The sequence below is a fragment of the Hyla sarda genome, chromosome 9, assembly GCF_029499605.1.
Source record: "Hyla sarda isolate aHylSar1 chromosome 9, aHylSar1.hap1, whole genome shotgun sequence".
NCBI lineage: Eukaryota > Metazoa > Chordata > Amphibia > Anura > Hylidae > Hyla > Hyla sarda.
The window spans coordinates 179,260,790-179,273,712 of record NC_079197.1 but is presented as its reverse complement, the minus strand read 5'-3'; the positions used below and the strand labels follow the sequence as shown (position 1 = coordinate 179,273,712).

Genomic DNA, 12,923 nt, shown 5'->3' with positions numbered 1-12,923 from the left:
TGAACACAGCAGCAGTAGAAATGGATTTAGTTTCCTGATACTTTGTTACAATGGATCAGTGGAGGTAACATTTACCAGTCCAGGGCTGTTTAGATTACTTGCAGTGATACATTGTAACAAACCTTATACATGTAAATAGTGAGGAAATAAAAGTCTAGTAGAAAGTTGAAGAACATTTTACTATGCAACAATGTTTAATATTTAAAAAACAATGTTTACTTTACATCAATTCTTTTTACTTAAGGTGGAGATTATATAAACCCAGACTCTCCTAGTGCAAATCTGTTAGTCCAACATCAAGAGCCTCAAAATTTGGACCGTCAGGATCCAGTCTATAAGAATTATAAAGTTAAGTTACTGTATCAGAATGGTGATAGAATAAAAAGGCTTAAAGGGTTACTCAGTCTAAAAACTATTTTTTTTTTTTTTAAATCAACTGGTGCCAGAAAGTTAAACAGATTTGTAAATTACTTCTATATAAAAATCTTAACCCTTCCAGTACTTTTCAGCTGCTGTATGCTCCAGAGAAAGTGGTGTAGTTCTTTCCAGTCTCTGCTGCCACCTCTGTCTGTATCAGGAACTGTCCAGAGTAGGAGAAAATCTCCATAGCAAACCTCTCCTGCTCTGGACAGTTCCTGACACGGACAGAGGTGTCAGCAGAGAGCACTGTGGTCAGATTGGAAAGAACTACACAACTTCCTGTGGAGCATACAGCAGCTGATAAGTACTGGAAGGAGAAGTAATTTACAAATATGTTTAACTTTTTGGCACCAGTTGATTTGAAAAAAATTATTTCCTCCGTTCCTAGATATTTATGTTCAGAACCCGGCTGTGCTAGGCTTTGGACATCCATGGTCGTCACACCCCCTCCAGTCATGTCTATGGGAGGGGGCGTGACAGCTGTGTGACAGCGGAGTTTGCTCCATACATGCGGATTACTGTAGTGTTGGGATGGAGATCGCGGTGGACTCTGGCCACTGGATAAGGGGATAAGATGTCTAGGGGCAGAGTACCCTTTAAGGGCCTGACCTAGCAAATAGCTCCCCACCCCTGCACATATCGCACCAGACTCCGGAGGGCGCCAGATGGACACAGTAAATTCAGAAGTATAATGACTGGTATTAAAGGGGTTGTGCGCTGCCCTGCAGTTCGGAGCTCCGCTCACAGCGTCCAGAAGTTCATTACTCCGAACGCTGTGTGTGGGCTTCCGTGTTCGCAGCCGCCGGGCGCCCTCTTGTGACGTCACGCCTGCCCCCTCTACCAAAGTCTATGGGAAGGGGGCGTCACAGCGGTCGCGCCCCCTTCCCATAGACTTTCGTTGAGGGGGAGGGCGAGACGTCACGAGGGGGCGGGCGAGACGTCACGAAGGGGCAGGGCGTGACGTCACGCCCAGCGGCTGCGAACACGGAAGCCCACACACAGCGTTCGGAGTAATGAACTTCCGGACGCTGTGAGCGGAGCTCCGAACTGCAGGGCAGCGCACAACCCCTTTAAAAGAGTACTCCGGTGGAAAACTTTATTTTTTTTTTAAATGAACTGGTGCCGGAAAGTTAAACAGATTTGTATATTACTTCTATTAATAAATCTTAATCCTTTCAGCACTTTTTAGCAGCTGTTTGCTACAGAGGAAAATCCTTATTTTTTTAATTTCTTTTTTGTCTTGTCCACGGTGCTCTCTGCTGACACCTGATGCCCATATCAGGAACTGTCCAAAGCAGGAGAAAATCCCCATAGCAAACCTATGCTGCTCTGGACAGTTCCTGATACGAGCATCAGGTGTCAGCAGAGAGCACTGTGGACAAGACTAAAAAAGAAATTCAAAAGGTAAAGAATTTCCTCTGTAGCAAACAGCTGCTAATAAGTACTGAAAGGATTAAGATTTTTTAATAGAAGTAATTTACAAATCTGTTTAACTTTCTGGCACCAGTTCATTTAAAAAAAAAAAAAGAAAGGTTTTCCACGGGAGTTCCCCTTTAAGAGGGAGGGGATCAGGTTTATTGATCTTTCTCGTGCAGCAGTTTTGTATATTTGGTGATTTTCTGAGCTGGGTTGCAGTGGGATGAATAGAACGTGATTGGGATATTGTTCTGTACAAGGCAACAGGAGGGCAAACTAAAGCCACAGCTGCTCACAGGGGACGGATGACGGGTTCAGTCTGTGAATCCAAGAAAGAAAGAAAATGCTGCAATCGCATTTCCGTAAAAACTGCTTAGTGCAGAAATCTTCAGCGATTATTAAATAATCTAAAATACTCTTCTATATTTACCCTGCCGAGTACGCCAAAACTATTTTACAGTCTAATATCCTAAAGTGAGATAATTAAAAAGCGGAAATATTAAAGTTACGTCTTGTCCTTAAAGGGCCGGCGTCCTGTCTTCTGAAAGTTCTATAATTTGTTTTATATAGACTGTGCTTATTCCTAATGTATTCACTACCTCTGCTTCTTGTTATTGACTAGGAATATGCTACTAGTTGACTTGACAGACCAGCTGAGGGTCTGTTACAGTGCATCAGTGCAGACAACTCTCTGCAAGCTAGACACATCAGTATGTGTCTCCTACTCCATCCAAACCTTAAAGGAGTACTCCACTTCCCCAGCGTTCGGAACATTTTGTTCAAAACACTGGGTACGGGCTGCAGGGGTCGTGATGTCACGGTCACTCCCCCTCGTGATGTCATGCCATGCCAACTCAATGCAGGGGTGTGGCAGCTGCCACACCCCCTCCCATAGACATGCATTGAGGGTGTGTGGCATGACATCACAAGGGGCGTGGCCGCGATGTCACAACCCCCACGGAGGGCAGTTGTGGGGTAGTGGAGTACCCCTTTAAAGGGGTACTCTGCTGCTCAGTGTTTGGAAAACTGTTCCAAACACTGAAGCCGGCAGCTTGTGATGTCATAGCCCCGCCCCCTCATGACTTCACACCTCACCCCCTCAATACAAGTCTATGGGAGGGGGCGTGACGACAGTCACGCCGCCCCCTCCCATAGACTTGCATTGAGGGGGCAGGGCGTGACAGCATAAGAGGGCGGAGCTGTGTCGTCATGAGCTCCCGGCATCGGCTCCAGCGTTTGGAACAGTTTGTCCCAAATTCTGAGCAGTGGAGTACCTCTTTAAAGGGGTACTCCCGTGGAAACATTTTTTTTGTGTTTTTTTTTGTAAATAAACTGGTGCCAGAAAGTTAAATAGATTTGTAAATTACTTCTATTAAAAAATCTTAATCCTTCCAGTACTTTTTAGGGGCTGTATACTACAGAGGAAATTATTTTCTTTTTTGATTTCTCTGATGTCATGATCACAGTGCTCTCTGCTGATCTCTGCTGTCCATTTTAGGAACTGTCCAGAGCAGCATATGTTTGCTATGGGGATTTTCTCCTACTCTGGACAGTTCCTAAAATGGACAGCAGAGATCAGCAGAGAGCACTGTGATCATGACATCAGAGAAATAAAAAAAGAAAAGCATTTCCTATGTAGTATACAGCCCCTAAATAGTACTGGCAGGATTAAGAATAGAAGTAATTTACAAATCTGTTTAACTTTCTGGCACCAGTTGATAAAAAAAAAAAAAAAAAAAGAGTACCCCTTTAAGGCCCTATGGAAGTTCTGCACTGATTCTGTTTTGCACCACATGGCCATTTCATTTCAATGTGGTGCTCAGTTCATGCCCAACAAGGATTTGGATTCTGACAAAAGATTAAACATAGTGGCCCTCATTTACTATTCTAAACCCGACTTCTTATGTCAGGTTTTTTTGGTGCATCTTTGTCTGCGACACGATGCAACATTTTTTCCCGACGGACCCGATGTGGATTCTCCCAAACCCGAAAAAGGGGCGTTACCCGACATTTCTGAGCTTTCCCACGTATTTATTAAGGTTTCCAACCCGAATTTGTTGAATTGTTGTGGATTTTTTCCCGACATCTCAGAGGAGTTGGAAACCAAAACCAACAAAACCCACGAGCGACAAACAGGATGCGACATAATAATAAATACCAGGGGAAAAAAGCAATCGGGTAAGAAAGCAACATAGACTTACAACCCGATTTTCTAAGTAAATGAGGGCCATTGTTGTTTTTTGGGCTATCCTCCATGATCAGCTGTTCAGCACATCTGTAGTGCCCGCACAGCACGATGACTGGGCCTGGTTATTACAGAACAGCTGCCCTAATGCGGCACCAGGGCTATGACTTATGAGCCCCATCTGCTTCTGGACCCTTTCACTGTGTAATGCGAGCACCACAGCTGGGCCAGAGGGTCGGGGTATCCTGAGAGTCTAGTCACACGGCAGAATTTCCGTTTGCAGAATAAAGCCCGTAGTCTTTAGTGTTGCTCGCGAATATTCGCAATTCGAATATTATTCGCGAATATCGCATATTCGCGAATTTCGCGAATATAGCACTATATATTCGTAATTACGAATATTCGTTTTTTTTTTTTTTTTTTTCTTCTTCACAGTACACATCACAGTGATCATCCCTCTCTGCTTCCAGCTTGTGTGGTGTAAAGAAGGCTGTAATACTACTGTGTGAGACTGGCGTGTGAAAATTCGCATATGCGAAAATTCGCATATGCTAATTTCCGCATATGCGAAAATTCGCATATACTAATTTTCGCATACGCGTATTTTCGCATACGCGAAAATACAATGAGGATATAACGAATATGCGAATATTCGCGAATATATGGCGAATATTCGTCCATATATTCGCGAATATTCGCGAATTCGAATATGGCCTATGCCGCTCAACACTAGTAGTCTTCCTTGGGATTCTTCACTCCCATTCACACTTTTGAATTTCCGCCTCAAATTAAAGCCCATAGACTTCTATGGGATTCAGCACTACCATTCACGCTTCGGAAATTCAGCCGTGTGAATACACCCTAAGGGTACGGCCATCAGTTATATTAGAAAACCTCTTTAGGTTGGGAAAGTTTATTAGCCTCTAATGATGAACAGAGATGCTGCCATTCACTGACAGCAAGTAGAGATTTTAAACACATTGCATTATTGAATCAAACAATCTATTTGAATTTAGGTGGAAAACTATTTTTTTTTTTTATCAACTGGTGTCAGAAAGTTAAACAGATTTGTGAATTATTTCTATTTAAAAATCTTTACTCTTTGAAGTACTTATCAGCTGCTGTATACTACAGATGAAGTTGTGTAGTTCTTTCCAGTCTGACCACAGTGCTCTCTGCTGACACCTATGTCCAGAGCAGGAGAAAATCCCCATAGCAAACCTCTCCTGCTCTGAAATGTTCCTAAAATGGGCAGAGGTGTCAGCAGCGAGCACTGTGGTCAGACTGGAAAGAACTACACAACTTCCTGTGGAGCATACAGCAGCTGATAAGTACTGGAAGGATTAAGAGTTTTGAATAGAAATAATTTACAAATCTGTTCAACTTTCTGGCACCAGTTGATTTAAAAAAAAAAAAATTCCAGTGGAGTACCCCTTTAATATTATTATATATATATTTTTTTACTCTTTTCCTATAAAAGCAGAAAATCTCTCTCCATGTGAGCAGCGCTGTTTTCTGACTTTTTACCACTAGATGTCAGTATCATCACGTTCCTGATCCATCTCATTTTCTCTATTTTCCTATTTAGTCTTTGGCTACATACGTAGCACATCTGCTGCATTCAACTACAGAGGCCCCTTAAGTTACAATTATACACGGTTCCAGAATGACCATTATATTTTGGGACCATAACTCTATGGAAACCTGGTAATTGGTTCTGAAGCCCTAAAATGTCATTAAAAAAAATAGAAAAAAGTGAGGGTTAAAGAAAAATGAGTAGATACCTAATTCAGATAAAACAAATCCTTACATATAAAAGTAATAAAGATCTGCTGGGAGCTGTAAACACTGTCTATGTAGAGGACAGGAGCTTCTTCAGGGTCCTGTACAGTACACAGTGTTCTAAAAAAGTAACATGGAGTCGCCCTCACCTGATGCCCAAAGGAGCAGCTAACCCTGGAACAGGTAAAGAGTACAGAACATGTAATACCTCCCTGTACTGTAGGGGGTGCTACCAGACACCAGTCAGTGCAAACACTTCAGTAATACAGGTAAAGTACAGAACATGTAATACCTCCCTGTACTGTAGGGGGCGCTACCAGACACCAGTCAGTGCATACACTTCAGTAATACAGGTAAAGAGTACAGAACATGTAATACCTCCCTGTACTGTAGGGGGTGCTACCAGACACCAGTCAGTGCAAACACTTCAGTAATACAGGTAAAGTACAGAACATGTAATACCTCCCTGTACTGTAGGGGGCGCTACCAGACACCAGTCAGTGCATACACTTCAGTAATACAGGTAAAGAGTACAGAACATGTAATACTCCCTGTACTGTAGGGGGCGCTACCAGACACCAGTCAGTGCATACACTTCAGTAATACAGGTAAAGTACAGAACATGTAATACCTCCCTGTACTGTAGGGGGCGCTACCAGACACCAGTCAGTGCATACATTTCAGTAATATAACAATATTGACCAGTAGGTGGCAGCAGACGTAATGTTATTGAATGCAGTGACGTCTGTATTGTGCTGTACAGGTGCGTGAGTCATAAGACCTGCAGTGTATGTGGTGGTGGCCTGACAGCTGACGTCAGCCCCTCATCCCCCTCCTGTAGGCTCCTCCTGGCAGATCTACATGTTGTTTTCTCTCATAAATGGTAAAAGGTTCTTATAAAACCAAGCTGACCCCAGGCTGCAGCTAGAATAAGGTATATTAACCCAAGAATGAACAGACATTGTCCACTTCCTACCTCCCTGGACTACACTTCCCAGCATTCTTTGCACTATTCCTTATAACATAAAACTTCTGTTTTGACTGACCCTTTCCTGGCAGACAAATAAACATCCCTCAAAAGGGTGAGACTGCACTGGAGGAAGAGACTGCACACAGTGACTGCACTGGAGGAAGAGACTGCACACAGTGACTGCACAGGAAGAAGAGACAGCACATGTGACTGCACATGAGGAGACTGTGCACAGTGACTGCACAGGAGGAAGAGACTGCACACAATGACTGCACAGGAGGATGAGACTGCACATAGTACCCGCACAGGAGGATGAGACTGCACACAGTGACTGCACAGGAGGAAAAGACTGCACACAGTCACTGCACAGGAGGAACAGACTGCATACAGTCACTGCACAGGAGGAACAGACTGCACACAGTGACTGCACAGGAGGATGAGAATGCACATAGTACCTGCACAGGAAGATGAGACTGCACACAGTGATTGCACAGGAGAAGGAGACTGCACACAGTGACTGCACAGGAGGATGAGACTGCACATAGTACCCGCACAGGAGGATGAGACTGCACACAGTGACTGCACAGGAGGAAAAGACTGCACACAGTCACTGCACAGGAGGAACAGACTGCACACTGTGACTGCACAGGAGGAAGAGACTGCACACAGTCACTGCACAGGAGGAACAGACTGCACACAGTCACTGCACAGGAGGAACAGACTGCACACAGTGACTGCACAGGAAGATGAGACTGCACACAGTGATTGCACAGGAGAAGGAGACTGCACACAGTGACTGCACAGGAGGAAGAAACTGAACACATGACTGCACAGGAGGAGGAGACAACGCACAGTGACTGCACACAGTGACTGCACAGGAGGATGAGACTGCACATAGTAACTGCACGGGAAGATGAGACTGCACACAGTGACTACATAGGAGGATGAGACTGCACACAGTGACTGCACAGGAGTAGAAGATTGTACACAGTGACTGCACAGGAGGATGAGACGGCACACAGTGGCTGCACAGCAGGATGGGACTGCATACAGTGACTGCACAGGAGGATAAGACTGCACACAATGACTGCACAGGAGGATAAGACTGCACACAATGACTGCACACAGTGACTGCACAGGAGGATGAGACTGTACACAGTGACTGCACAGGAAGATGATACTGTACACAGTGACTGCACAGGAGGATGAGACTGCATACATTGACTGCATAGGAGAATGAGACTGCATACAGTGACTGTACAAGAGGATGAGACTGAACACAGTGACTGCACAGGAAGATGAGACTGCACACAGTGACTGTACAGGAAGATGAGACTGTACACAGTGACTGTACAGGAAGATGAGACTGTACACAGTGACAGCACAGGAAGATGAGACTGCATACAGTGACTGCACAGGAGGATAAGACTGCACACAATGACTGCACACAGTGACTGCACAGGAGTATGAGACTGTACACAGTGACTGCACAGGAAGATGAGACTGCACACAGTGACTGTACAGGAAGATGAGACTGTACACAGTGACAGCACAGGAAGATGAGACTGCATACAGTGACTGCACAGGAGGATGAGACTGTATACAGTGACTGCACAGGAAGATGAGACTGTACACAGTGACTGCACAGGAAGATGAGACTGTACACAGTGACTGCACAGGAAGATGAGACTGCACACAATGACTGCACAGGAGGATGAGACTGCACATAGTACCCGCACAGGAGGATGAGACTGCACACAGTGACTGCACAGGAGGAAAAGACTGCACACAGTCACTGTACAGGAAGATGAGACTGTACACAGTGACAGCACAGGAAGATGAGACTGCATACAGTGACTGCACAGGAGGATGAGACTGTATACAGTGACTGCACAGGAAGATGAGACTGTACACAGTGACTGCACAGGAAGATGAGACTGTACACAGTGACTGCACAGGAAGATAAGACTGCACACAATGACTGCACAGGAGGATGAGACTGCACATAGTACCCGCACAGGAGGATGAGACTGCACACAGTGACTGCACAGGAGGAAAAGACTGCACACAGTCACTGCACAGGAGGAACAGACTGCACACAGTGACTGCACAGGAGGAAGAGACTGCACAGGAGAAACAGACTGCACACAGTCACTGCACAGGAGGAACAGACTGCACACAGTGACTGCACAGGAGGATGAGACTGCACATAGTACCTGCACAGGAAGATGAGACTGCACACAGTGATTGCACAGGAGAAGGAGACAGCACACAGTGACTGCACAGGAGGAAGAAACTGAACACATGACTGCACAGGAGGAGGAGACAACGCACAGTGACTGCACACAGTGACTGCACAGAAGGATGAGACTGCACATAGTAACTGCACGGGAAGATGAGACTGCACACAGTGACTACATAGGAGGATGAGACTGTACACAGTGACTGCACAGGAAGATGAGACTGTACACAGTGACAGCACAGGAAGATGAGACTGCATACAGTGACTGCACAAGAGGATGAGACTGAACACAGTGACTGCACAGGAGGATGAGACTGCACACAGTGACTGCACAGGAGGATGAGACTGCACACCGTGACTGCACTCAGCAGCAATCTGCACTACCGCACATGACTCAGCTGGCAGAAACATCCCGCAGCCACATGAAATTTGTCCGCACTCACTTGTTATTCAAAGCTGCAACGCCAACCGTGCTCCTGGGCGTGGACATACTGGCCACGTAATTCCACTGCCGCGCTTGAGGGTCCCAGCGCTCCACTGTGTTCAGGTAACTCCATCCATCATGGCCGCCTACAGCATACATTGGACCTTCCAGCACGGCCACCCCTGATGAAGACAAACAAGTGTTAGCCAATGTTCCCTTACAATTTTTTAAGCCAATTTTGATCTTTTGGGGGACATTTTCTGAGCTGCAAAACAACCCAAAAAAAAAAAATGCCCAAAATACACGTACAGCAAGTTCCCACAGTATGTGAGAAACAATGGCGTCGCTGTATCCTGTAATCATAAATCACCGATCTGTCTCATCAGCGCTAATTACAGAGCGCTACATTACGGCTCCGCACTCCCGGTTAATCACCATTGTCTGCCGCGCCGCTCCATAATTTACGGTTTTATGTTCTTCTATTGAGATTGATAGATTTACGTCCTGGAAAGAGATTTGATGTATCATTTAAATATTTCCAGAAATAGCGGCTCAGGGGAAGCGCACGCTCTGTGCTGACAGATGACGCCCGTGTCCTGCGCGGAGAGGTCACAGTCACTTCCTGGAGCAGCGCATTGACCCCGAAACAGCCACAAAATCTGCTGAGCGATGGTTTGTATGGAGATCAGATGGAGACAAAGGAAAGAAAACCTGTCGCTTCCTGAGAAGCAGAAACAATAGAACAAAAGTGCAAGTCCGTAATGATGCATAAAGCAAATATAGTGCTGAGGCTGTATCACACATGTTAGGATTAGATACAAAGCTCTGCAGAGAAGAACTATGAAAAACAATGGATCCCGTCCACCAGCGCTCCCCATCCTCAGGCTCTACAGCAGTTACAGAACTACAACTCCTATCACACCCGGACAGCCTTAAAGAAAGTTTAAGTTCTGTAACCATTGGAGAGCCGCAAGTGGCAGGAGTCTATGGTGACCCTTCACTATAGACTTTAAAGGGGTACTCCGCCCCAAAGGAAAGGGGTAAGATGTCTTACCCCAGCAACAAGACCCCCGCGATCTCCCTGCTGCACCTGGTGTTCGTTTAGAGCATTGGGTGCAGCGCCGGAGGCTCGTGATGTCATGGCCACACCCCGCTCGTGATGTTACGGCAACGCCCCCTCAATGCAAGTCTATGGGAGGGGGCGTGACGTCCGTCACGCCCCCTCCCATAGACTTGCATTGAGGGGGGTGGGGTCATCTGGCATGGAGCAAAGTTCACTCCGTGCACCAGATGTCTGGGGTGCCGCAGCCGAGATCTTGGGGGACCCCCGCGATCAGACATCCTATCCCCTTTCCTTTAGATAGGGGGATAAGATGTCTAGGGGCGGAGTACCCCTTTAATGTAAAATTTTGAACGGACATTTAATCTCCATTCATTGTCCGTTTTTTGGGTAATGGATAAACTGAACATAAACTGATACTATACCCGAGCCATTGAAATCAGTAGGATTGATTCATTTTTATTTTTCTGATGTCTAAACGGATCAGATGAACAGAAATGAAGCGGAGAACACAAATGCAGATGGAAACCCAGCCTTAGATACAGCAGCATAGTAAGACACATGATAGGCTTAGATACAGCGGCATAGTAAGACACACGATAGGCTTAGATGCAGCAGCATAGTATTACACATGAGAGGCTTAGATGCAGCAGCATAGTATTACACACAATAGGCTTAGATGCAGCAGCATAGTATTACACACAATAGGCTTAGATGCAGCGGCATAGTATTACACACAATAGGCTTAGATGCAGCAGCATAGTATTACACATGATAGGCTTAGATGCAGCGGCATAGTATTACACATGATAGGCTTAGATGCAGCAGCATAGTATTACACATGATAGGCTTTGATGCAGCGGCATAGTATTACACATGATAGGTTTAGCTATAGCAGCATAGTATTACACATGAGAGGCTTAGATACAGCAGCATAGTATTACACATGATAGGCTTAGATGCAGCAGCATAGTATTACACATGATAGGCTTTGATGCAGCGGCATAGTATTACACATGATAGGTTTAGCTATAGCAGCATAGTATTACACATGAGAGGCTTAGATACAGCAGCATAGTATTACACATGAGAGGCTTAGATACAGCAGCATAGTATTACACATGATAGGCTAAGCTATAGCAGCATAGTATTACACATGATAGGCTTAGATACAGCAGCATAGTATTACACATGATAGGTTTAGATACAGCAGCATAGTATTACACATGATAGGCTTAGATACAGCAGCATAGTATTACACATGATAGGCTTAGCCATTGCAGCATAGTATTACACATGATAGGCTTAGATACAGCAGCCTAGTATTACACATGATAGGTTTAGATACAGCAGCCTAGTATTACACATGATAGGTTTAGATACAGCAGCCTAGTATTACACATGATAGGCTTAGATACAGCAGCCTAGTATTACACATGATAGGCTTAGATGCAGCAGCATAGTATTACACATGATAGGTTTAGATACAGCAGCATAGTATTACACATGATAGGCTTAGATGCAGCGGCATAGTATTACACATGATAGGCTTATATGCAGCAGCATAGTATTACACATGATAGGCTTAGATGCAGCAGCATAGTATTACACATGAGAGGCTTAGATACAGCAGCATAGTATTACACATGATAGGCTTAGATGCAGCAGCATAGTATTACACATGATAGGCTTAGATACAGCAGCATAGTATTACACAGGATAGGCTTAGATACAGCAGCATAGTATTACACATGATAGGCTTTGATGCAGCAGCATAGTATTACACATGATAGGTTTAGATACAGCAGCATAGTATTACACATGATAGGCTTAGATACAGCAGCCTAGTATTACACATGATAGGCTTAGATGCAGCAGCATAGTATTACACATGATAGGTTTAGATACAGCAGCATAGTATTACACATGATAGGCTTAGATGCAGCGGCATAGTATTACACATGATAGGCTTAGATGCAGCAGCATAGTATTACACATGAGAGGCTTAGATACAGCAGCATAGTATTACACATGATAGGCTTAGATGCAGCAGCATAGTATTACACATGATAGGCTTTGATGCAGCAGCATAGTATTACACATGAGAGGCTTAAATACAGCAGCATAGTATTACACATGAGAGGCTTAGATACAGCAGCATAGTATTACACATGATAGGCTAAGCTATAGCAGCATAGTATTACACATGATAGGCTTATATGCAGCAGCCTAGTATTACACATGATAGGTTTAGATACAGCAGCATAGTATTACACATGATAGGCTTAGATACAGCAGCATAGTATTACACATGATAGGCTAAGCTATAGCGGCATAGTATTACACATGATAGGCTTATATGCAGCAGCCTAGTATTACACATGATAGGTTTAGATACAGCAGCCTAGTATTACACATGATAGG

The 12,923-nt window shown here is 44.7% G+C and overlaps 1 protein-coding gene across 1 annotated transcript in view; it reads right to left on the bottom strand.

The window, feature by feature from the left end:
* Positions 1-12,923, bottom strand: part of KLHL4 (kelch like family member 4) — a 154,398-nt gene that overhangs the window by 11,606 nt on the left and 129,869 nt on the right. Inside the window, exon 8 of the mRNA XM_056538471.1 lies at positions 9,459-9,621. Coding sequence (XP_056394446.1) covers positions 9,459-9,621 — 163 coding nt within the window. The remainder of the gene's footprint in view (positions 1-9,458; positions 9,622-12,923) is intronic.